At 30.4% G+C, this 25,767-nt stretch overlaps 2 protein-coding genes and 1 pseudogene across 10 annotated transcripts in view; 1 reads left to right on the top strand and 2 right to left on the bottom strand.

Annotated features, from left to right (window-relative positions):
- LOC105831245 (mitochondrial pyruvate carrier 1) overlaps positions 1–25,767 on the bottom strand; it is a 55,427-nt gene that overhangs the window by 27,815 nt on the left and 1,845 nt on the right. Inside the window, exons 3-5 of one of the 7 annotated variants that reach the window (XM_036290756.1) lie at positions 6,207–6,433; positions 5,899–6,115; positions 5,521–5,831 (exon numbers count right to left, since the gene is read on the bottom strand). The exons of 3 other annotated variants lie outside the window; for them this stretch is intronic. In XM_036290756.1, coding sequence (XP_036146649.1) covers positions 5,788–5,831; positions 5,899–6,115; positions 6,207–6,433 — 488 coding nt within the window. In that variant the 3' untranslated portion in view covers positions 5,521–5,787. Of the gene's footprint in view, positions 1–5,520; positions 5,832–5,898; positions 6,116–6,206; positions 6,434–7,094; positions 7,403–7,635; positions 7,768–11,081; positions 11,158–18,719; positions 18,821–25,767 lie in introns of those variants that run through there. 3 more of the 7 variants (XR_004964290.1, XM_012671242.3, XM_036290757.1) reach the window with 3 other exon arrangements.
- Positions 441–4,079, top strand: LOC105828239 (annotated as a pseudogene).
- On the bottom strand, positions 4,732–5,827 carry LOC118646886. Of its 3 annotated transcripts, none has more exons than XM_036290760.1 (3): positions 5,744–5,827; positions 5,103–5,516; positions 4,732–5,009 (listed from the first exon to the last, which is right to left on the bottom strand). In XM_036290760.1, exons 2-3 carry the CDS (start codon positions 5,425–5,427, stop codon positions 4,774–4,776), a joined length of 561 nt encoding a protein of 186 aa, XP_036146653.1. In that variant the 5' UTR covers positions 5,428–5,516; positions 5,744–5,827; the 3' UTR covers positions 4,732–4,773. The 3 variants fall into 3 exon arrangements, with proteins under 3 accessions (XP_036146653.1, XP_036146655.1, XP_036146654.1); XM_036290762.1 differs by lacking the exon at positions 5,744–5,827 and having other exon boundaries at positions 5,103–5,271; positions 5,380–5,445; XM_036290761.1 differs by lacking the exon at positions 5,744–5,827 and having other exon boundaries at positions 5,103–5,325; positions 5,380–5,441.

Genomic DNA, 25,767 nt, shown 5'->3' with positions numbered 1-25,767 from the left:
CGAAAAAAAGTATATTTATTATCGTACTTACTCTACACGCTACAATCCTCTTGTACTACATAAATTCTGGAATTTTTCCACTTCACTAATGAACGAGCTGATGAATCAACAGGCTCGTAAACAACGTTTCGCGTCAAAATGGTCGGTGGAGGGAACATGGTCGGGAATAGGGACATTTACCTTAATTCTCGTAAATTCTCAAAAATTCTTAGAAATATTCAATACTCGGAAATTCTCAGAAATAATTACAATTGTTCATTCTTTATCTAATTTTTTCTAAGAAATGTATCAATTCGTAGAAATTTTTAGAAATATTCAGAATAATTCAAAAATTCTTTAAACTAATCAGAATTTTTCATTTTTCATCTAAGTTTTTCTGAGAAACGTTCCAATTCTTATAAAAAATTGGAAAAATTATTAGAAATTTTGAGAAAAATCTAAAAAATTCTAAAAAATTTTTCCACCAGGGTAGAATAAATATTTTGTTAATTTTAAGCAAAACTTGATCACTTATTTAAATTTTTTGAACGACCTACCTTTTCTGATCCCTAATCAAAAATTGCACCTAGTCCAGTTCCGAGTTAAGGGGCTACATACACCCAGAAATTTTGAAAAAATGGATTTTTCGTTTTTTTGCATATTCGTAAAGTATAAAGTCTTGAGAATATCCCTTGCAAGTTTCAATGTGATTCCTTGAAAATTGTCGGAGATATAGCGAGAAAGATCCAAGCGCGTTCGACGATGCTGGGGCGCGATGGGCGCTTTCTAATCCTTCGCAGCAGATAGCTTACGCAAGAATATTACGCCGGCAAGTTGGAATCGAAGCCTTTGATGCCGCTACATCTGGGGAGGGTTCACTGTATGGCCCTGGAGTGGATGACTCCATGTAAGTTTGAAAAAAAATTATCTACGTTTTAACCGAATGTCAAACTTTAAACGCGTTTTTCTCGAAACCATGTTTTTAAAACGCGTGCCAAAAATATCTCGAAAACGGACCAATTTACTTGAAAATTGGAAGGCTTAATCTACACAAAAAAGGCAGTCTTTATCGTGGCGGTTTTTTTTAGAACTCTTACTTTTTTTAAGTTAAAAAAACGACCGATTTTTACCCTAAAAAATCGCTTTTTTTCTTTAAACGGCCACCATTTTGCCAAAAATCGATATTTTAAAAATCGGCTACAATAAAGACTAGATAATATCATTCAGTTTAAGAAAATTCTAGGCTGGTCTGTTTCAGATAAGTCCTGTACGAGCTGCAATTGGCACCGCGGAGCACCTTTTTTCAACATGGTCTTGCGACGAGGTCAATATCTCCGCCATTTTTAGATATTTTTAGTTCAAATTTATTCTGAAACATGTTCTAAGAATGTATTTTAAATTAAAGAAAACTAGGATTAATTACGTACATTACGTTTCGAAAAAAAATCGAGAAAAAGGCCTATTTTTTATGTCTCTGGGTGTATGTAGCCCTTTAAAGTGATTAAATTCGCTGACTCGAAATTTGGACCTACGAGCGCACGACTCGGAAAACAGGATTATAACAGGCCCATTGGCACGCTGACCCACATTTCCCAGTCGCAAAAGGTGCGTTCAGCCAGAGGCACCTATCCTCTCTTAATTTGCGTGCCTACGGGAATTCTACGTTTCGTTACGTCTTTTCCTGCCTTATTCGCACTCCTTTGAAATATCCTTCCAACCAAATAAATAAAATTAAATCCTACAAGGCTGGACGTGACAAACAAAAAAATTATGACTAATATGTAAAACTTCTTGCGTTACTTTGTTTTTTTTTCACCACTGATTTTATTATCTAACTTATTTTTTGGGATATGTTTTTGTCTTCGAATTTTGTATTGTTTATCCATTGTTTACAGTATAAAAATATTTAATTTTCTTTAATCTTGTACATTTTTTAACGACTGAGGATTTTGTAAAGTCAAAAGGTTTCGAAAGTTTTTTATTATTCTACTGCGTATTAACTTCTATTTGTTTTGTTACATTTATTATCTTTATTTTCAATCAATCAATGAATTATAATTTTATAAGAAATCTGTATTAGCTCATGGTATTGACCTGTTTCGTTATATTTACTGCTTTGCATTACCGAACTCGTTATAATTTGTTTTTATTACGTAAAGTAATTTTATTTTTAAAAAGTGTATTTTTATATGACTTTGGGAAACTCATTACTTTTTAAATACTTTTTACGTAAAAAAATTTTATAATTAATTATACATTTTATTTTAAACTTTATTCAAAAATTTTTATAACTTATCGGAAATGACTTAAAATCAGCATCAGTATATTGCTAAACATCTACATAATTTGAATACAATAAATTTTTGACATTCGTGGAGTTTGCTTATAATAATTGTACATTTATTTTCCTAAAATCTGAATCTGAATTTGAATTATTATACTCATTAGATTAAAGTGCTAACTTTATATTTTCTAATAAGAATCTTTTTTACACATGCCTCTCCATTTCAAGATTAAGGGCGGGTTTATCAATGCTCAGCTAAGTTAAATTTGACTAATAGTTAAATACTAACTGTAAGCTATGTGTTTATCAAAGCGGAATAACTAACAGTTACGCATAAACTGTTGGTTAAAGTGTTTGTTAAGGTAGCTAGCAGATTTTTTGTCTGCTAACTGCATAACTAATAAATTTTAGCAGTCTGTATGGTGAACTGTGCGGGGAAACATAACAATCTCATTTTTATGTATTATATTTGTATAGTCTAATTATTGTTATTGATATAAATATGAACGATATTGAAAATATTTTAAATGATTTTATTAACGATGATGAAGAAATCATTGAATTCTTGGAATGGGATAAAAGACCATATATTGTAAGAGAAAGAATCAATCACTTTGATAGATGGGATGATTTGGATTTTTTTCGGAGATTTCGATTAAAAAAGGATACAGTTTTGATTATATTAGAACAAATAGAAGAGTCCATTGAGAGTCCTACGGATAGGTAACTACATGTATATATATCTATATTATTTATTTATTTATTACTAATTTAGAATATTAACTAACAAATATTTGTATTTTAGAAATCATGCTATTAGACCAATCGATAAGCTGCTATTGACTCTCAGATTCTATGCATTAGGCACAAGCATAGATGTAGCATAAGCATGTTAATAGCAGCCGGTGATTTTGTGGGTGTTAGCAAGAGTTCTGCTTGTAAAATAGTTAGACAAGTGTCAATTGCAATTGCACAACTCGGTCCTCAATATATAAAAATGCCATCTAATGCTGAAGAAATCCGTAATGCTCGAATAAAATTTTATAACAGAGCAAGAGTTCCAAGAATAATTGGTGCTATTGATTGCACACACGTTAGGATCGAATCACCTGGTTAATTATTTTTATATAAACTTTTTTCATAAATGCTTTTTACGTAGTTTTCATTAGTTTTTTAAATGTTTTTAAAGGTGGAGCAAATGCAGAATTATTCAGAAATAGGAAAGGTTACTTTTCTTTTAATGTACAAACAGTATCTTCGGCTGACCTTAAAATATTAGATATTGTAGCACGTTGGCCAGGATCAGTTCATGATCAAACAATATTTAATAATTCAAGAGTGAAGGAACGACTTGAAAACAACGAATTTGGTGATAGTTTATTGATTGGAGACAGTGGTTATACTAATACAATGTTTGTCATCACTCCGCTACTTAATACTCACAATGACGTTGAAGAATTATATAATGAGGCAATCATTCGCACACATAATCCTGTAGAACGACAATATGGTGTATGGAAAAGACGTTTTCCCGTTTTATCTTTAGGACTACGGTTAAAGCTACAAACAAGTATGGCTATTATTGTCGCCGCGGCAGTTCTGCATAATATTGCATGCGAAAGAAATGAAGAACTTCCACCACAAGATCCTGATTTAAATCCAGACCAAAATATTTTTAATGAAGATTGGGATGCTCAACCATTACAGCCAAATGATGGACACAGAAATGCAAGGGAACAATTAATTGCTGATTATTTTTCAAATTTATTATAATTATATTTTATTTTATTAAAGAAATTTTTTATTAATAGAAAAAATAAAAGTTTTGTTTTAAATTTACATTACGTACACTTTATATATTACATATATATAACGCGCGCGCACATACTGTCAATCACATATAAAGAGCAATAAAAAATATTTTGCATTTTACATGTTTTTAGGTATGTATTTAAAATAAAATAATTGTTTATAAACTCCATATGTATAATATGTTGCACCAAAACCACAGTATACATATTTGTACAACAAACTATACTAAGTAATAAAATATAAAATTTTATAAAAAATATTTAAAACATTACAAAAATTATTGAAAACAAAAAGTACAATAAACTTTTATTTATAAAAGCAACATTAAAAACACAAAACGGCTGAGAAACAATTGTAATTAAATTGATTTTATTTAATTGAATGTATCGATTATAACCGATAATTATCGATATCAGAAAAGTCAAGTATTGATAAAAATGAATTGGAATGCCCTGTCTCTCAAATGTTAAGAACAATGGTCTATTAAAGAAGACTTATATTTAAGAACATCAAAAAAAGACAATCAAAGATTTTAAAAAACATTATATAATGAAGTAAAGTAATTAATAATTTTACTAAATATTTTTAATTAAACAATAATATAAAAAGAAAATAAAAGTATTAAAAATATAATTATATGTTTTTTTTACAAAGAGATAAATACAGAGAGACAGAAGGAGATAATTGATATTATGAATTTAATGTTTTTTTAATAAATCTACTTTCAATTGCATCTCATCCTTTTGTAAGTTTAAGATATCTATTTCCAGTTGATTTTTTTGTCGTACGTGGGCTCTTCTTATTTTCTCCAGTTCTATTTGCCAATTAACTAACTGTATTTTTTTCTCAGCAAGCAATTCAAATGCAGCACTAACTGAAGATTTACTTGCTTTATGCAAAACTGGTCGTCTTCTACTATGCCATGAATTGTTGCCTAAAACGTTTATATAAAATATTTAATTATAATTTAATTATACTTTTTTAAAATTTTTATTATTTAATATTATTGATTGTTTATTTAAATTACTTTGTTGCTGTATGGGCTGGTTAGCAGATGTCTTTTGATTGTCAAGATGTTCACTGGTATTTTGATTGTTAGTAGATGTCTTTTGACTCTCAAGATGTTCATTGGTACTCGGAATGTCATTGTTAGTAGATGTCTCTTGACTATCGGGATGTTCATTGGTACTCGGAATGTCATTGTTAGTAGATGTCTCTTGACTATCGGGATGTTCATTGGTACTCGGAATGTCATTGTTAGTAGATGTCTCTTGACTATCGGGATGTTCATTGGTACTCGGAATTTCATTGTTAGAAACAATAAGTGCTTCATGGACTGGTGTTCTTAACATTTGAGGAATAGGATTACTCTAATCCATCTCTACAATTTCACCTTCTGTTGCTACAGCAGTGTTATTTGATAATTCAATTCCAACAATGCCTAATATTTTAAAACAATTTAATAAGCATAATTGTATATGTAACAATCAATCTATAGATTAATGATAGCAGTAAATTATTGTTGCCTTAACAATATAACAATTATTTCAAAAGACAAAAAATGACAAAGATAACTAAACTGCTACTAGTAATTTGTGATCTCATGTAATTTTTTTCTATGATTATATTCACATTACAATAGGTGCATTTAGAAGCATAACCACTCACTGACTAAGCAGTTGTTGGAGATTTGTTGGATCCAAAGTAAATCACTAATCTTCATTGCTACTTAGCCGTTCAGTGAGCGGTTGCATTTCTGGATCCATTAATTGATTAAACAGATTATAAATCTATCTTTATATACATATAAAACAATTATTTACCGGACAAACCATCACAATCAAACGTATTTGTCAATCCTTCAACACTAATTTCGATTGTTTGTAATAGTTCGTTCTCCTCTTCTGTGTTTGTAACGGGTGGAGGTATATACTGTCCTCCACCAGTGCCTCTTGTATAAGCCTTGTTTTTTACTCGTTCTTTCTTTAAATCTCTTTTTATCGCTTCGTATTTGAATTTTAATTGCTTCACAGTTCGATGCTGTTAAGACAATATTTATATATTTTTTGACTGATTTGTATATTGCATATCGTATTCCTATATTAATAAAAAAATATCCGAACAAACTTACTATACTTGTTGTAGAGCTGTTAAATAAATTTTCTATTTCTTTCCACATCTCATCTTTTTTTCTCCACGTGCAACCATCAGTTTTTTTACATTCAATAATACTTTTGTGTTCATTACACAACCTTAATAATAATTGTTTATCGCTAGCGGTAAAATTGGAACTCCTTTTATCTTTTTTCGGATCCATCGTAATACGTATTCTAAATGCCAATTTTACTGACACAAAGCCTATGATTATATATCGCTTTTAGGTTATGTTTACCGCTAACAATGCTACCAACCAACATTAAAACAAATGTAACTGACAGTTACTTAACTAATAGTCAACAGTGGGGTGGATAAACGCATAGATAGATGACTAGAACAATAACTCTTAGCCATCTCTTAACTTTTAGTTACATAGCAGTCACTCTTAGCTAAACATTGATAAACCCGCCCTAAGTCTATTATGTCGGCTGTTTATTTCTGCTGTCAGCGCTGAAAGTATTCCAATTTGAATCCAGATTTGCACTTGTAGCATGATGCTTATTAAGTATAGTAATCAATTTAGCTTTACGAGGCATTTTCGTCTCACATCCTACCACAATATTTTTGCCATATGTTCTTTCCTGATATTTTTTATTCAATGGATCAAAGGTGAGAAATCCCAGATAGCACAGAGATTCAAAAAGAACTCAATTATATGTCACCAATTATGAATTCTTTTTGAGATGCAAAAAGAATTATTTTTATAAAAAAGATCTCAAAAAGAATTCATAATTGGTGACATAATTGATAACATACAATTGAGTTCTTTTTGAACTTTCCGTGCTATTTGGGATGCCACGTTGACAACTTAATTTCTACGTCAGTACCACTTACAAATATTTTAATAAACTAACACATGAGATTTTATTACTTTTACATTTACATTTATTCATCAGGAGACAATATATACTTACACATTTAACTTATATATTTTTTCTATTTTATAATAATATGATCTTTATATACATCAATATAAAACTAATTGTATAGTCAATATCATATGTTCTTCGACATACTATTCTTTTTTATTAAAATAATGATGCTTAATAAATCGACAGCCTTGTGTAATTTGTGCACCTTCATTGACAAAGTGGCAGGCAAATAGAAGCATGTTGCGTGGTTGCACTCTGATTGCAAATCTCATGAACATTGCTGAATATAAGCATAAAGCTGAAAAAGATCGGCATAAAGTCTTGAAAATTGACACTAGTAAATTTGATATAGTTATGAAATTTTCTAAAGTTATTCTCACCAACTTTCTCAAATTTTAATAAACAAGCAAAGATTCATGGTAATTCTTTATTTTCTCTTCTATATAGTTTAAGTCAATTAAAAAAAATAAAACAATAATTTAATAAAAATAGGAGAAAGGGCAGTTATAGATAATGTTAGAGAATTCTTACCTTGTATACTTTGTGTTGAATTCTAGATCAAAAATTATTTCCTTATATACTGTTTAAACATTATAACATGATCACTAATATATTATTAGTGTTTATTGTGTCATAAAAGCTGCATTTCAGTATCACAAGTAACTGAAAATTTTATAAGCATGTAATCTTTATGTCACTTTGAAAAAAATGTCGAATACTAAATTTTTAATTTTAGTGTAACTTGAGCGGTTTGAATATATGTAGCTTTCAAATGACGTAATTAAATTTAATATTTAACGTAATGCATGCATGTCTTTGACGTGTAAAGTTATATCGCTGGCGTTCAAGATTTCAAAAGATTGGTTTTAATTTAAAAGAAAAACAGTATTTGTCATAAAATTATATATTTACTTAAAATAGAAAGTATTGCAAAATCTAATATGTATGTACATACACATAAATCTTCTGTATATAGTACTGAAGATCTAATACATGTAATGTAAACTACAGCTAAGCAGTAAAAAAAGAACTACAATCGAATTATCTACAATTACTTTGATATAAAAGATTCGAAAAAAGGCCTATATAAAGCCTGTTGAAATGTCTGTGAATAAACCTGTCAGAATGCTTAAGGAATTACATTACCAAAATCCTATGTTATTCTTTAATTTTGCATAACTCAAAATATACAGTCAAAATAAAAAGTTAAATAAAAAATTAAATAATCAAAAACCATTCAAATTACATATATTCGTGTAATAATACAAGTTTAAAAAAAATGAGTAAGTAAATATAATTCAATATTAAAATGTACTTGAAGAAGTTTTCAAATGTTCAAAAGTAAAAATACTCTGTAAGTCTTTTAAAACAATATCAACTAGTGTATTGATTAGTGCTATTACAGAACGGTAAACTATTAAACAAATGATTCGATTCCATTTCAGTAATTAGAATTCGTCTATTAATAACAAATATAATACAAGTGACAAGTATAATACTTATACAACCCATAATCACTTTTTTTTCTATAAATTATAGCATACCTGAATTGTAGCATAGCTGAAAAATTTTTTTAGAATAATGAAAAGCAGAGACTACAAAGTTTCTAATGTTTCCAAGTTAAAAAAAAATTTTGTGACTACTTTCTTAGAATACTTTATCAAAGTGTATACTCAAATTTTGTAAAAAAAATCCTTGAAAATTAAAAATTCCAGATAAATTAGAGGTTTTTAATGCAGCTTTAAAATAAATTTATTTTATTGTTTTTTAATGTTTCTTAATCACATACCAAAAAAAATCACGTTTCTTTAATATTAAATTTTAGAAAATATTAAGTATATTTTAAAAAATAAATAATATAAACTATAAATAGCATATAGAAGAGAGAAGGGGGTTATGACCATTTTGTTTTATTTAAATGACTCAGTAAAAATTTGTATGACATAATTCTTGTTGATACAAGTTTATTACTCATAGAGTCTTTCTATCAACCATGTTATAAGCAAAAATTCTTCGGATATACATAACAAATATAATTAACAATTTATTGAAAAGGGAAAAAAGATTGCGGTTATGAAACCTGTAAGAAAATATGGAACGTTACCAACGAATATTCTCAAAATTTTTATTTCAAAAAAATAAAAAATTTGGCGGACATTACGTATCAGTATCACAAAAGTATCAATATCTTGTACATAGTATTAAAAGAATCACAAGTATAAATATAAAAATCTTTGGCTTTTGCAACTTTGTGTATTTAAATGTACTATAAAAGTATTATATTGGGAGTACAAATTAGTTCGGTCCGTTTTCAAAAAATGGCTCTGGCTATTATGAATGTTTCATAGTGACAGTTGATTTCGGTGGTTTCAAAAAGATTAGACATCTGTTAATAATATTCAGTTTATATCACTTTGAGTTTCATACAAAAACCTGGTTTTTTTACTGTGTTGAATATGTCAAATTTTGTGTTAACTAAGCAGCATTTACGAGAGATTTGTTTTCTGCTTTAATTGGAAGAAAAGTGCAGCTGAAGCACATCGAATGCTTGTGGAAGTTTATGGTGACAATGCTCCAACTAATAAATCATGTAGGGAATGGTTCCAACGTTTCAAGAATCGTGATTTCAGCGTTGAAGACAAGCCTCGCTCTGGACAGCCAAAAAAATTCGAAGACAAAGAATTGAAGGCATTACTCGATGAAGATCCGAGTCAAACGCAAGAGGAGCTTGCAGAATCATTGGGAGTGACTCAACAAGCAGTTTCCGTACAATTGAAATCCATGGGAATGATTAAAAAAAAAAGGAAAATTGGGTGCCTTATGAACTGAAACCGAGAGACGTTGAAAAGCGATTTTTCACTTGCAAGCAGCTGATTCAAACGCAACAAAGAAAAGGTTTTTTACATTGGATTGTGACTGGGGATGAGAAATGGATATTCCACGACAATCCCAAAAAGAAAAAATACTACGCTATGCCCGGTCAATCGTTGCCATCGACCTCAACATCAACACCAAAGCCGAATATTCATGGTTCAAAGGTCATGCTGTGTATCTGGTGGGACCAAAAGGGTGTTGTACACTATGAGCTGCTACAACCTGGTGATTCCATTATGGGCGATCGGTATAGACTATTGATTCGTTTGAGCCATGCATTACGAGAGAAACGGCCAGAAGCCGTTACGAGCAAAGACATGACAAAGTTATTCTTCTGCATGACAATGTTCAACCTCATGTCGCAAAAGTGGTAAAAAAATATTTGGAAACGCTCGAGTGGGGTATTTTACCACACCCGCCACATTCTCCGGATATTGCTCCTTCTGATTACTGGTTATTCCGACGGATGCAGCACAATTTGACAGGTTACCGGTTCACTTCTTTTGGTTCACAGAAATCGAAAATTGGCTCCTAACTTAGATCGCCTCAAAAGACGAGACATTTTTTCGAGATGAAATTCGAAAATTGCCTGAGAGGTGGGAAAAAGTAGTAGCCAGCGATGGATAATACTTTGATTAATCTGTTCATTTATTTTGTTCTGAAATAAATGCATTTTTGACCACAAAAAACGGACCAAACTAATTTATACTCCCAATAACAAACAATATTATCTAAGTATCATAAAAATATTGTAAAAAAAATTACAAGAGATTATGGGACTCAGATTTGCAACAATCGCAAGGGTCTATAACCCTGAACGTAAACAGTATAATTTTACACATCAAATGCATGCACGCATTACGTCAAACATTAAATTTAATTATGTCATTTAAAAGCTATATTCAAGCCCTTTAAATTATACTAATGTTAAAAAATTAGTACCCAACACATATTTCTCAAAATAAAGTAAAGAATAGACACCTATAGAACTTTCGGCTACTTGTGATACTGAAATGCTTTTATGACAACAAAACAAACACTAATAATCAGTGGTCATGTTATAACGTTTAAACAGTATATAAAGAAGTAATTCAAATAGTTACTCCAGAACACAACATAAGGTATATGAGAATTCCATAACTCCACATCTAGTCTGCCTTCTCTCCTCTAACAATTTATCTGTAATAATATAATTCACTAACAATACATAAAATACAGATACATGATATACACGATTAAACACATAATTTAAAACAATGTAGAAAAAAGGGGGTAAGATAACAAGTACGTAAGATGACAAATCCCTAATTTTTTTAAACTAATAACAGATATCGACCCAATGTTAAACTCATAAAAGGCTTTAAATAATAGTAAATTATCTGTAGTTCGGTTTCAATCGGTCCATAAAAGTGGATAATATAATAAGACATGTGTTTCAAATACATCCATGCGTAACTTTTTGGCACTTGTTTATAAGAAATGACGTAATTATAGTAAATATTTTCAGTTTGTAAATAAAATCATGATATAGTATAGGTGAAAACGCACATACTAATGCATTTATATCTTTTATTTCTCGCAGTGTAACATTTTTACTAAATAAATAAATAAATACTATGATTGCGGGTAAGATGACGGATGATGTTAGATGACGCATTTGTACTTAAAGATTGTGTTCCGCAACGAACGTAATTACGTTAATGTTATGCAAATTAAGTTTGTAATTTGAGACTGGTTATACTGGTAATCTATAAGTAAATTTTATCATATGCAATTTATTTATTTCGTTATTTCTAAAGAATAAAGTAATTGTACTTTTAATATAACATAAATAATTAAATAAATAAGAAAATTGATGTTTATACAGATAAACAATAGATAAGTTACAATGTCACTCCTTTCACTACTGAAAGTCATCTTACTCATATAAAGGAACAAGATAACGAAATTGACACGTTCTTACAAAATCGAAATTTCTTAAAATTCTAATTTATTTAACAGCTTTTAATTTTTATGGTGGATATAAAAAACTTTAGTGAATCTAAAAAAATTGAGGTTTGTTTTTTATTCCTGCACTGCTGCACTAGTGCAATAAGTTAGAATGAGAAAAAATATTTATTCTAACTTATTGCACCAGTGCAGCAGTGCAGGAATAAAAAACAGACCTTTGATCATTATTTTTACATCATCACAGAAATTAGGAAAAATCGACAAACCTTAACGTCGTCATCTTACTCCAAAATTTTAACCAATTCGACAGAAAAACTTTTTCTTATAATTTTGTGCGGGGTCCTTAAAAAATTTTGAAAAAATTTTTTACAGGGTATGGCTAACAGTTTTTTCGTGAACTTTGGTTATATCTTGGGATCACCAATTCTAAAAGTTTTTTTTAATTTTAAAACGCTGTAACTTCTAAACGCAGTTCATTGCAAGCGCGAACCTATATGCAAAATGCGCGTCTCAGAAATGCTTATTTCTTATATTTTTCTCAGATTTTTAAAAGTAGTGAGTCAAGTTTAAACTTGCAAAAAAATCACATTTTTTGATACTTTTTCGCCATTTTAACAACATAAAAACTTTTTTAATTTTACTATTTATACAGAAAATTATGTATTTTAATATACTACACATTTTTTCAAATTGTTTTAGATTTTTTGGAATTGTTTACCTTAATTTAAAAATGACAAAAATGTATAATTTTTTACAATTTTTTCACATTTTTGATCCTGAAAATATTTTCTTTCATTGCTATTCGCACTAAAAATGCCTTTTTGAAAATCTAATATTTTAATGTACTGTCCTTTTTAGAACATTTTTATATTGTTTGGAGTAGTTGACATAACCTAAAATTGCAGAAGGTATTGCACGCGTATATTTTAAATCGGTCGGCCTATTTTGATTTTTTGAATATTTAATTTTTTATCGGTTTTAATTCTTTAAAAGAAAGTAAAAATAGAAATATTTGTTAATTACACATTTGCAAAAAATTATATGCATTATATAAGTATCAGTTTAAACTAAATATTTAAAAAAAAATTAGAACTTTACGTTTACATTAATTTTGTGTAGATATTTTTCTATTATTGACTTTAATTATATATCACCATATAAAGTTTTTTAACCCAACTAACCATTTGCTACCAAATTGTTAGCAGACTGCTAAAAATTTCTTGCGGAATCGGGTTGTTAAAACCATGGCCTACTGAGTCCTTGAGTGCGCCCTAATTGCAAGCTAAAATTGTCATCAAATCCTGATATCAAATTGGGTGCAACACCAAAGCAGATCTGTCATTAACAATACAATCACAAATTTACGCAACATATTGAGAACAAATGTTACAACGTAAACTCACAGCAGAAGTGCGCCAAATATGCAGCAGATCTGTATTCATAAATGACAACAGATTGGCAACAGATTTGTCGAATTTTTTCGTTTTCACGGTTATAGTTTTATTTGAGAATTGATGTAAGCAATCTCCTGGGAAGATTTATTAACTCAGGAGTAGGAACAGATTAAATAATTTACCCTACCCTCTCCTTAGCATTTAATATTTTCTATGGAGGGGCCTCAATTGATCTATCTATTTTCTCTTTTCATATCGCAGATATATTATCTATTCTAACTGCAATTAATTTCACTAAATTTCTTGGAGTTAAATGTCACTCCAAAAATATAAAAATTCTACCAGTCCTCCCGGCGAAAAAATTTTCTATAAAATTCTAAAAAACTACACAAATTTACAAAAGTGTTCCAATTCTAGCATTTTTCTGTAGAAACTACAAAAAAATGCTAGAATTGGAACACTTGTAAATTTTTGTAGTCTTTTAGAATTCTGTAAAAATTTTTCCGTCAGGGCTGTATTATAAAAGTATTATGTGGCAATCATCTTCCGCCACATCGGACACTTCCGCAAACGCAGCGAAGGAAGGTATCTTTTGCTTATCTTAGTCGCGCTGCGAGTGGTCTAATTAAAAGCCAGAACTATTCATAAGACCCATCTAGAATTGTAGAATTTTTCGAGAACTATAAGATTTCATAATGGAAAAAATTTTTTTTGAAACTTGAGGTTAGCACCTCATATTTTCAAACTTAAATTTTTTATATTATTTCGGCAGAACTATTACTTAAAACTATCAAGAACTGTAGAACTATTGCGAGTGCAAACAGAACTTGCGAGAAAACCTGTGGTGCAGAAGGTTGGAATGCCAAGGGGAAGTTAGCACCTCATATTTTCAAACTTATGTTTTTTATATTATTTTGCCGGAACTATTGTTAAAAACTATCAAAAACTGTAGAACTATTGCGGGTGCAAACAGAACTCGCGAGAAAACTTGCGGTGCAGAAAGTTGAAGTGTTAACTTTACACACACTGTAAACTACTCCAAACAATATAAGAATGTTCTAAAAAAGGCAGTATACTAAAATATTAAATGTTCAAAAAAACAGTATTTTTAGAGTCAAAAATTTAAAAAAATGTAAGCATACAATTTTTTGCATTTTTAAGTGAGATTAGCCATCCAAATAATCTAAAAATTGAAGAAACGCGATATATTAGAATATGCAATTTTTAGTATGAATAGTAATAAAAGCGAACGTTTTCAGAATTGGAAATGTCAAAAAAATTACAAAAAATACATTTTATTTTTAGGTTAGGAAAATAATTTCAAAGACTTGAAAAAATGAAAGAAAACGCAGTAAATTTGAACATACAATTTTAAATGCAAATAGTAAAGAAAAAATATTTTTTCGGGTCAAAAATGTGAAAAAATAGTAAAAAAATTTTTCCATTTTTAGATTAAATTGCTGTTAAAATGGCGAAAAAATACCAAAAAATGTAATTTTTTGCAAGTTTAAACTTAACCCACCACTTTTAAAAATCTGAAAAAAATATGAAAAATGAGCATTTCTGCGATGCGCATTTTGTATATAGATTTGCGCCTGCAACAAACTGCGTTTAGAAGTTGTTTTAAAATTAAAAAAAATTTTTTTAGGTTAAAATTTGTAATCCTTATATATAATATAACCAAAATTCACGGAAAAACTGTTTCATACGCTATGTAAAAATTTTCTTTCAAAATTTTCAAATTTAAAGTTTTTGAGCAAAAAAATATTTTAAAAAACTGGTTTTTTGGGAATGTGAAAAAGAGAAAAAAGAAAGGAAGGCTAACCAATATCACAAAAATTTTTTTTAGCATTACCAATACATTTTTAAAGTTATTTTCCAATTTTAAGACTAGTGACATTTCACCTATTTTAATGGGAGGAGGGGATCCTTTAAAAGTATAATTTTAACAATTTTTTTGAGTTATTTTAATAAAATTCCACGAAAATCCATAATTTTTAAAAATCAAAATAAAATTTTATAAAAATACCAGGTGTTGTCAATTTTTTAATGTATCCTACCCAGTAAGCAAGAAAATTATATATATATATGTATATATATAATAAATGTTTTTAAAATGTTAATTTTAGATAAATTTTCTAAACATTGTAACTTAATGCTTCACAAATATTTTAAAAATATTACTTATGTAAATTGCTGTCCTAATATCATTAAAATATTTTTTAAACATTTATTAAATTTTTTTTAATGTTATTGAACGTTATGTCATATAGTTTAATTCATATTTTTAAAATATTACTTAATAATATTACTGTCCTAATATTAAAATATTTCAAAAACATTTATTAATACGTTTTTAATAAAACATTTATTAAATGTTTTTTAAATGTTATTAAACGTAATGACATAACGTCTGATAAATATTTTTTTAATATTACTTAATAATATTACTATCCTAATATTATAAAAATATTTTAAAAACATAAAGCACATGTGTTTTAAATGTTATTAAACGCTATAAAATAATTTTATAAATATTCTCAGAATATTTAACAACATCTAAATATTTCCAAATAATTTTACGGACATATATAAATCAAAATATTTTTTATGTGTTCATAATACAAATTATGTTACCGTACAAATTATTAAGTTTTTATATTTTACTCGTACATATTTATATTTGTGTTATATACACATATATTCCTAAACCAAAAGTAGAAAACCAAAATTATATTTTAAAAAACGCGCAAAGATGTAATTATTTCGATCGATATATATCATTTTTTCAAACTGCTTTTACAAGGTGTTTTTTGAGGTTACAAAAAAATGAGCCTTTTGACCTTGACCGCAATTTTGACCTTAAATTTGAATTTAGCGGATCAAAATACATAAAAATAGATTAGTCTAGACCGCCAAACTAACATTTAAAAAAAATTTTTTTTATTAAGTTTAGAAAATGCGAGCTAACTTTGCAATTCTCACATTGAATTCGGTTTCAACGGGTCAAAATACATAAGGATTGACTAGTCTATCTAACTAACCGCCGCACCAACCACTTTTTTTGTGTGCCTATATAATTATTCCGAACCACGGCTCCACCTCCAAATGGGCTAAAATTTTTTGTAATGACTTTTTATAAATAATGTAAATAATAATTTTCAGTCGGGGGAAATACAAGAAAAAAATTCATTAACCCTCAGAGAACACATAGGGTCAATTTGACCCTTACCTCGAATTTGATCGTAAATATCTTAAAAGCATTTTGAAAATTGACGGGCCTGAGGCCTTCTACCTGTAGTTTGGGGTACTAACTATATGTTAAGATGCTCCTTTTGCGAAAACTTAATAGGTGTTGGGCATTATTCGAAGTCGGTGCAGGGTCATTCTGACCCTGTTGTGTACTACGTGTCGGTTTTTCAATAGTGAGCACGATGGCATATAGTTTGCGGCCACGTATTCAGAATGCCTTAGTACGTGTCGAGCAAGAATATTTCAATGGCAACAGTTCTTCTGAGGTGAATAATGTGTCAGTACAGTCAAACACTGACACGTCGTATTCAGATTATAGTGAAGCCGTCGCCGACAATAAATAAGTTAACTTTTACCACAAGTCATTTAAATAATAAAGTATTCACATATATGTAATAAGAAAAATTTTTCTAAAATTTTTTCACAAAAATGTTTGATTTTTTTACCTTAAAAACCACTTTCATTACCTAACAAAATAAATACTTTTTTTTTAAGGTACATTAAAGTACAATTTTTTTCTTGATTCTACTACATTTCAAGAATACACACGTAAATTTTTAGCCAGAAATATTTAAAAAATTAAAAAATACAATTTTTTTCATAAATTACTTTTTTAAAAAAATAATTTTTTCGTGAATTTTTTAAAATATGTAAATAATTCCAACAGCACTTTTTATTTATATCAATTGATTTAACAATGTTCCAAGTATATCTGAAAATTTTTTCAAGCTGATCGCACTCGTCAATTTAAAATGGTGGACAATCAAATTGTGTGTAGGGTCAGATTGACCCACAGTGTTCTCCGTGATCGAAAAAATAGGTGTGTTCTCCGAGGGTTAACAGAAAAGATTTTGAAATGTACCATTGTTTTCTGATTAATGTAAAATAAAATTCGTCTTCTCAAGGGTACACACGCACGCACGCACATTTCTTTAGTTTTTGCAAGTATTACAAGTTTAGAGATAAAAAATACATTTGACTGATTTACACACTTGACATTTGTACTTGAGTATTATGAATTCCTATTATCAAGTTAATTGAAGACATAATTGATCTCGTTTTCGTATCCGTTTCATATTCTCTTGGTGGATCGTCATTAAATAATTCCTGGTTTTGTGCGTCAATGTCTGATCCTTCATCATCTATAGCATCTTCAGCAAATGAACTTAAGTCTTGCCTATCCGCTGTATTGTGTAATACGCAACATACATGAATAACATGTGCCATCCGTACAATATCTCTTAATTTGAAATGGTACAATTGGCGAAATCGCCGTTTTAAACAGCCATATGCGTTCTCAATTACACTCAATTACACTCTTAAAGAACTGAATTTTAGATTGAACGTTCTCTGGCGTCGAGTTAAATGACCGTTATCCCTGTAGGGCACGATTAGTTGTGACAAACAAGAGTACGCACTATCTACCAATAAAATGTAATCATCTATAAAAATATTAATATTTTTTGTAAAATTAATATTTTTTTTGTAAAAATATTTTATATTAATAACACAAGCACACAAAAAAAGTGGTTGGTCCGGCAGACTAGACTAGTCAATCCTTATGCATTTCGACCCGCTGAATCCGAATCCAAGGTCAGAATTGCAAAATTAGCTCGCATTTTCTAACCTCAAAAAAATTTTTTTTTAAATGTTGGTCCGGCAAACCAGATTAGTCCTTATGTATTTTGACTCGCTGCATCCGAATCCAAGATCAGAATTTCCGAATTGGCTTATTTTTTCCTAACCTCCAAAAAAAAAGTTTTTTTTTATGTTAGTCCAGCGGACCAGAATAGTCTATTTTTATGTATTTTGACCCGCTGAATCCAAATTTAAGGTCAGAATTGCTCAATTGGCCGGGCCAAAATTAAAAAAAATTTTTTTTAGATTAGGAAGAAATGAGCCAATGCAGCAATTCTGACATTGAATTTGGATTCAGCGGGTCAAAATACATAAAGATAGACTATTCTGGTCCGCCGAACCAACATGAAAAAAAGTTTTTTTTGAGGTTAGAAAAAAATGAGCCAATTCGGAAATTATGATCTTGGATTCGGATTCAGCGAGTCGAAATACATAAGGATTGATTAGTCTAGTCCGCCGGACCAACCACTTTTTTTGTGTGCCTGTGTAATTTTAATATTTTAAACATTGTTATTTTATTTTCAATTTATCTTCGCAAAGTTGTCGTAAATCTGCATATATTGATGAATTTTTTAATACTCTAGCGTCGGGAACGGAACCTGGAAATCCTATAAAACGTCAAAAAATTTCATTTCGTGATTTACTGTTCCTTAAATGTGTATAGAAAAATAAAATTTTCTATTAATATAAGAGTCAGGATCCTCCATTGGCTTGTCTATTCTTATATGAGATCTATCTATGGCTTCTTAAAAAAAAGCAATAATCATAAAGAAAAGAAAAAAGATAATGTAAAATATAAACATACAAATGTATTACCTATAACACCAAGAAATCCTTTTTCTTGTAGAAAATACGTAGCACTTTCTTTTTTTTCAGCAGGTGTCGGGGCAATAAAAGTGCGCAAAAATACGCAAATATTATAAGATTATAATATTTGCGTATTTTTGCGCACTTCTACTAAGGGCACCCGCTACCGACGGGGTAGATGCGGAAGAGGGTCGTGCCCCTCACCGTGTGTGTGTGTGTGTGTGTGTGTGTGTGTGTGTGTGTGTGTGTGTGTGTGTGTGTGTGGTGTGCGTGTGCGTGCGTGCGTGCGTGCGTGCGTGCGTGCGAGCGTGCGTGCGTGCGTGCGTGCGTGCGTGCGTGCGTGCGTGCGTGCGTGCGTGCGTGCGTGCGTGCGTGCGTGCGTGCGTGCGAGCGTGCGTGCGTGCGTGCGTGCGTGCGTGCGTGCGTGCGTGCGTGCGTGCGTGCGTGCGTGCGTGCGTGCGTGCGTGCGTGCGTGCGTGCGTGCGTGTGTATCCCTGGGAAGATAAATTTCATTTCACATTAATCAGAAAACAATGATACGTTTTTAAACCTTTTTGTTTATAACTTTTTAACAAATAATTAGCGCCGAAAAAAACCTTTATAACGTTACTCAGAATGATGATCTTGATAATATATGTCAAGATCATTGATATCAAGAGGTGGTCTTTTTTCTAAATAATTACTCAAATTTCTGTAAATATCTAAAAATATTTACTAAAAGTAAAAATTTGTAGGACTTTTTATTGTTTTATATAAATATTTTTTGTAAAAATTTTCAAAAAAAATCATAAATTATTTTTTATTAATATTTATAATTATATAGTTTTAGCTTTATGTTTTAGCTAATTGTTTTTATAAGTTATTCCACATGTTATTTTGCATATGTAAAAATCGTTAAAAAAAACTATAAATTTGTTGTGTACAACACTCACACTGAGAATAGCGCAAGCGATAAGAGTGTCGAGTGACACCTCGCGCGAGGACACCGTCCGGCCTTCACACCGGACGTCGCACCAGGCAATGTACTCGATTGCCACCAAAATCTCCGGAATGCACGTAGCCAGCAATTGCTGACTAAGCAAATGCATGGGCCAAAAACCTGTGATTCCAGGAGAAACCCCCTAGCAACAGGCCGAAAAGCGGCGTATATAAACGCCGCGAAAAGAAAACGAGGGGGCTCATTAATAAAATTAATACAGCGACAAATCTATGTCGATCGTCGTAACACAAAATTGTACTTAATCATTTACGACATCTTTTTATAACTACTCTCGGCGTTATCTCTACGGAACCTAATCCCGAGGAGTCATCGGCGATCCCGTACCGTGTCCCGAGACCAAGGGCACAACAAATTTATATTTGTTTACAATTTTTTAGTAAAAAAATATAGAGCCATTAAAAACTAGTCCATTGAAAAAAATTATTTAATTACAAATTTCATCTTTCTGACATCTATTAAACTGATCTATAACAAGTATGTATTCGCGAACATCATCACAAAGTGTTAGATTGCATACGGTCTTCAAAGTCAAGTCGACAGTGGTTCATAATTGGATGAGTAATCGTTTTTCTGATCGCAGAATTTAAGCAATATTAGATGTGACTATGGTGTGAGAAATCGCGCTCGTTGAGAAACAACAAAAATTCAATTTTTTTACATAATAAATATTATTCCAATATTTTCACAATGTTATTTTAACATTTTCGCAATGTTAAAAAAATATAAATGCAATATTATTTACAACATTGCAAATGTTATTTTAACATTACCAAAACTTCCAATTTGGAGCCAAAATTTGTTCCTATTGATGTTATATGCAACGTTAAAAACTACATATTTCGAAATGTTACTATGCTAGTGAATATCGTTATGATAACGTTGCAGCAGTGATTTTTTGCTTACTGGGTATTCATACAATTCTTCAAAATTTCTGGGTGAGGGCCGATGTATATTTTGAATTAGGGTAATGAAAATGCAAATTATTATATTATACAAAATATTATTTTATATTATTTTATTTTATTATATTTTTAGTATCTCATATTATATTCAATATCATAAATAAACCTTAATAAAAAACATTTTTTAATATTTTGTTTAGTTTACGAGATATATCGAGAAAACGAAAAATGTCTCAATCTTTGAAAGATGGATCACCCCTTTAAACCGTTTTTGGGCAGCTAAGAAAAAATTCTAAATTCATCTATTTACCCCCTCTACATTTATGCCAAGTTTCAATAAAATCAGAATTTTCGAGTTCGCGAGGTTCCCTTGTGAGTGTTGATATACAGGTGTCTCCTAAAAAATGTCGCATTTCCAAAATGTTTTCGCACTATCTTAGGCCAACAAAATAGCAACAAATTCTAATGTATTCATTTTTCCAATTTGAGGGGGAGCAGATTGACAAAGGTTCTGGCCCCACTACACAAAAGAAAACCATAGTGTCACAAAAAAAATTTATTACACTAGAATTTGTTGCTCTTTTATTGCTGCAAGAAAGCTTTAACAAATTTCGGACAAACAAAATTCTTTAAATAATACGGCTATGACAAACATAAGATACGTGACATAAATACCTACGGTACGATAAAAAATTTCGTTACTCGAATGATCGCAGTCTAAAAATTTTCTATGGATAATGCTTTTTCAAGATTTGCAACAATTTTGTCATTCAAATCATGAGAGTAAATAAACAATTTGACTACGTGCGCGGCTGCCGCGCGCCGTTATCTGAGATTTCGTGCCCCCCAAAATAGTCGAACGATTTTGTTATTTAAATGATAGCGGTCTTAAAATTCTCTGTGGCCAATGTCCTTTCAAAATTTGTAACGCTCGATTTTGTCGCTCTACTCTAAGTGTAAATAAACAATTTGTGTACCCGGGCGCCGCGTGCTGTGATCTGGTACATTATACCCCGACAGATAGTCAAAAGATCTTGTTACTCGCATGATCGCGGTTTAAAAATTTTCTGTGGACAATACCCTTTCAAGATTTGCAACATTTGATTTGGTCGCTCGACTCTAAGTGGGAGTAAGTAAACAATTTGTCCACGCCCGCGCCCGACTATACAAAGTTTAAGACTTAAACAATGATATAATTCCAAAATGTTTTTGTGCTATCTTAAAATCTAAAATAAAAAAATATATTCAGAGTGCTCGAATCGAAAAAAATTAATACAACAGAATTTGTTACTTTTTTTTTGCTCTAAAATTCTTAGAGGAACAAAAAAGCAACAAATTCCGGTGTATTCATTTTTTTCGACTTAAGCACTCTAAATATATTTTTTATTATGGGGGAGCGCTAGCTTGGTGGCAAGCTGGCCCTATCCCTTTCAAACGTCATTTCCTGCCAAACGGCTTAAGCAATAAAATTCGGAACAGGGCAAGAAATTTATAGCGACAAAAGGACATTAAATTTTTATACAGATGCAAATTTTTTGCGCTGATGGAGAAGGGCTAACTTTAATAATGTATTGTATATTAAAAAATTAACGTTTTTCACAATTTTATAGTAAAATAAAAAAATAGTTGTGTATTTGATTATTTTCTTAAGCTTAAATTTATTCAATTTTTTACTTCTCAAAATAATTATACATTTTAAACAATACCTCAAATCCATTTATCCCGGTTCTAGATCTATCTTTCTAGACCTCTTTAAAACTTTTTTTTTAATTTGTTAAAATTGACGAAAATACGAAAATTGACAAATTTTTGCTTATCGATTTCCAAAACCTTATTTTTTTACATTAATTTTTAACATATTTAATGTTAATTAATATTATTGTAGATTATACTTCGTCATAAAAAGAATAAAAAAAAAATTCATATAGCACAATATCGATTTCAGTCCATCTATCAGTGGAGAACACTGGAAGAAAAATTGGGTACATTTATAACCCAATGTAACGTTTAAGATAAAAAAAATAAATTTAATGTTCTAGGATTAATTAACAGATTTACAATATTGTGCACTGAGAAACGAGATAGTTATTATACATTACTAAAGACAAGTTTTATAACTTAAATCTTTGTCTTTAGTAATATGTAATAAATATCTTGTTTCTCAAGTCTTCAGCTAAAAAGTTAATCTGTTTGTGATTTAAGACTTGAAACACAAAACAATTATTGTACGTTGCTAAAGACAAAGATTTAAAGTATAAAATATTGTTTTGAAATTATAAATTAGTCGTTCAGTTAAAGTGTTTATTAAAAATAAAAGATTTTAATTATAAAACTTGTCTTAAGGTTGTAAGTCAGCCATTCTGTTAAAGCCCTTACTTCCTTATTTAAAAAGTACAAACAAGTAAAATTCTACAAATAAAAATTATTAACACGAATAACATCAAATAAAAAAGGAACGGTAATTATTCAGTTTATCCACACCAGTGAATTGGTATTCATGACTATAAAATTATGCTTATTCGGCGCGTTTTTGCACGAAACGAACGAATCTGGCAGAAAAAAGTGATGGTCTGCTCCGCGAAATATTAATGTAGCAATGTGTAGCGAAATGTAGCAAAACGTAGCGATATGAGCATGCATAACGGAACCACACACGCACGCACGCACGCACGCACGCACGCACGCACGCACGCACGCACGCACGCACGCACGCACGCACGCACGCACGCACGCACGCACGCACGCACGCACGCACGCACGCACGCACGCACGCACGCACGCACGCACGCACGCACGCACGCACGCACGCACGCACGCACGCACGCACGCACGCACGCACGCACGCACGCACGCACGCACGCACGCACGCACGCACGCACGCACGCACGCACGCACGCACGCACGCACGCACGCACGCACGCACGCACGCACGCACGCACGCACGCACGCACGCACGCACGCACGCACGCACGCACGCACGCACGCACGCACGCACGCACGCACGCACGCACGCACGCACGCACGCACGCACGCACGCACGCACGCACGCACGCACGCACGCACGCACGCACGCACGCACGCACGCACGCACGCACGCACGCACGCACGCACGCACGCACCCACCCACGCACGCACGCACGCACGCACGCGTGGGGAGAGGCTTTCCCCTCTGCACCTACCCCGCCGTAAGGGTACTCTGGGCAGAAGTGCGCAAAAGTACGATGCGTACTTTATTGATGACAAATTACGACTTAATTGACAGTTATTTCTCAATAATCCACTCGGCAAATAATGTTGTTGAAATATTGTAATATTTGAAAATGGTACATAAATATTTCATTAATATTTCAATTGTAACTTTGCATGTAAAATATTTGAAAAATAAATCTGCACCATATTTTTATAATAATGCAAATGCAATATTTCTGAAATCTTTGAGAGAAGATAAAAAAGTTTGCTTTCATATTTGTATGGCTCTGTAATATTACAAAAGAAATGTGACAAATGCATTATTTCAAAAATACTTCTGGAAAATTATAAAGTAATATTAATATTTCTTACACAATGAATATTTCTGCAAAATATCAAACGCAACATTACATTTAAACTTTAAATTATATAATAATAATAATAATAACAATAATAATACTTAAATTTTAAAGTATTTCTAAAAAATTTCTGAAAGATTGTGTAGATAATAAAAATTTAAATTGCTAAAAATGAATTTCTGCAATACGGCACAAGAAATATTGCAAATATAATGATTCAGAAACATTTCTGAATGTTTAAAATTGACATAAAAACATATTCTCTATATAATTATATAGTGAATAATGATAACATTAAAGTATACATGAAATAAACAATTAAAAAATACCTTATTTTAATATGCATATATTATTTTATTTAATACTTCATAAATATTTAATTTATGAAGTATTTAAAACTTTATTGCAATAATTACTGAGATATTACCTTTTCAACACTTATAGTTTCCTCGATGCATTCTCATTCATATAAGTTAAAAAAATTAATATTTTGATTACTATTGCAACATTGCAAAATAATATGAGACTTTTACTTCAATCCTTTCTATCTTTCTAGCTATTGTACACTTTAGAGCATTCACTCTAAATATTTATTTATCTTTTTTTATTTTTTCATGTAACAAGTCTCTTTTTACGATATATTACTTTTTTGTAATGTTAGAAAATGAATATGTTTTTTTTTATGTTACTAAAACAAAATAAAGTTTTAAAAAATTATGACAAAATAAAAGTGTTCTGTTACAAATTTCTATAATAATGCAAATCTATAAACCTTTATTAAAGTAAACCTTTATTAACATAATCAATGTATTAAACATTTTTAAATATATTTATTTAAAAACTGTCGTATTACATAAAAATAAGATTGCTTACATTAAAAATATATTGTAATACAATAATAATAATTGAAATAGGACCGATGAAACTGTCAAAAATAAATATACAAATAAGATCGCCTACATTGGGCACTACATTGGGCCTACACTATAACAGATCTTGGTGCTAAAAAATTTTGGTATAATTTTTATTATTTCTAACTCATATATATAAACTGCGCATTTTATCGGTCTTGAAACAGTCACTAAATATAAACTGACAAGAATGCGACATAGTTCATAAGAAATAGTAAAAATTACACAAATTTTTCAGTACCAAAACCTGCTATAAATCAATATACGCCAATATATACAATTTCATTTTTATCTTCACATTTAATTTCATCAATCCTGTTTTAATTATTATTATATTACAATAATATTTTTTAAGTGTATCTGCAATTTCTTCGATAAAATGTATTT

This window comes from Monomorium pharaonis, chromosome 8, assembly GCF_013373865.1.
Source record: "Monomorium pharaonis isolate MP-MQ-018 chromosome 8, ASM1337386v2, whole genome shotgun sequence".
Classification (NCBI taxonomy): Eukaryota; Metazoa; Arthropoda; class Insecta; order Hymenoptera; family Formicidae; genus Monomorium; species Monomorium pharaonis.
Note: the sequence above shows the minus strand (reverse complement) of the source record. Positions and strands in the feature narration are given on the sequence as shown.

Excerpts from the sequence above, each read along its gene's own strand:
- LOC118646886 (XM_036290760.1), bottom strand. The coding sequence starts at position 5,427 with ATGTTAAGAACACCAGTCCATGAAGCACTTATTGTTTCTAACAATGAA. Across the intron at positions 5,010-5,102 it reads CCAGCCCATACAGCAACAAA|GCAACAATTCATGGCATAGT; the intron begins GTAATTTAAATA and ends TAAACGTTTTAG.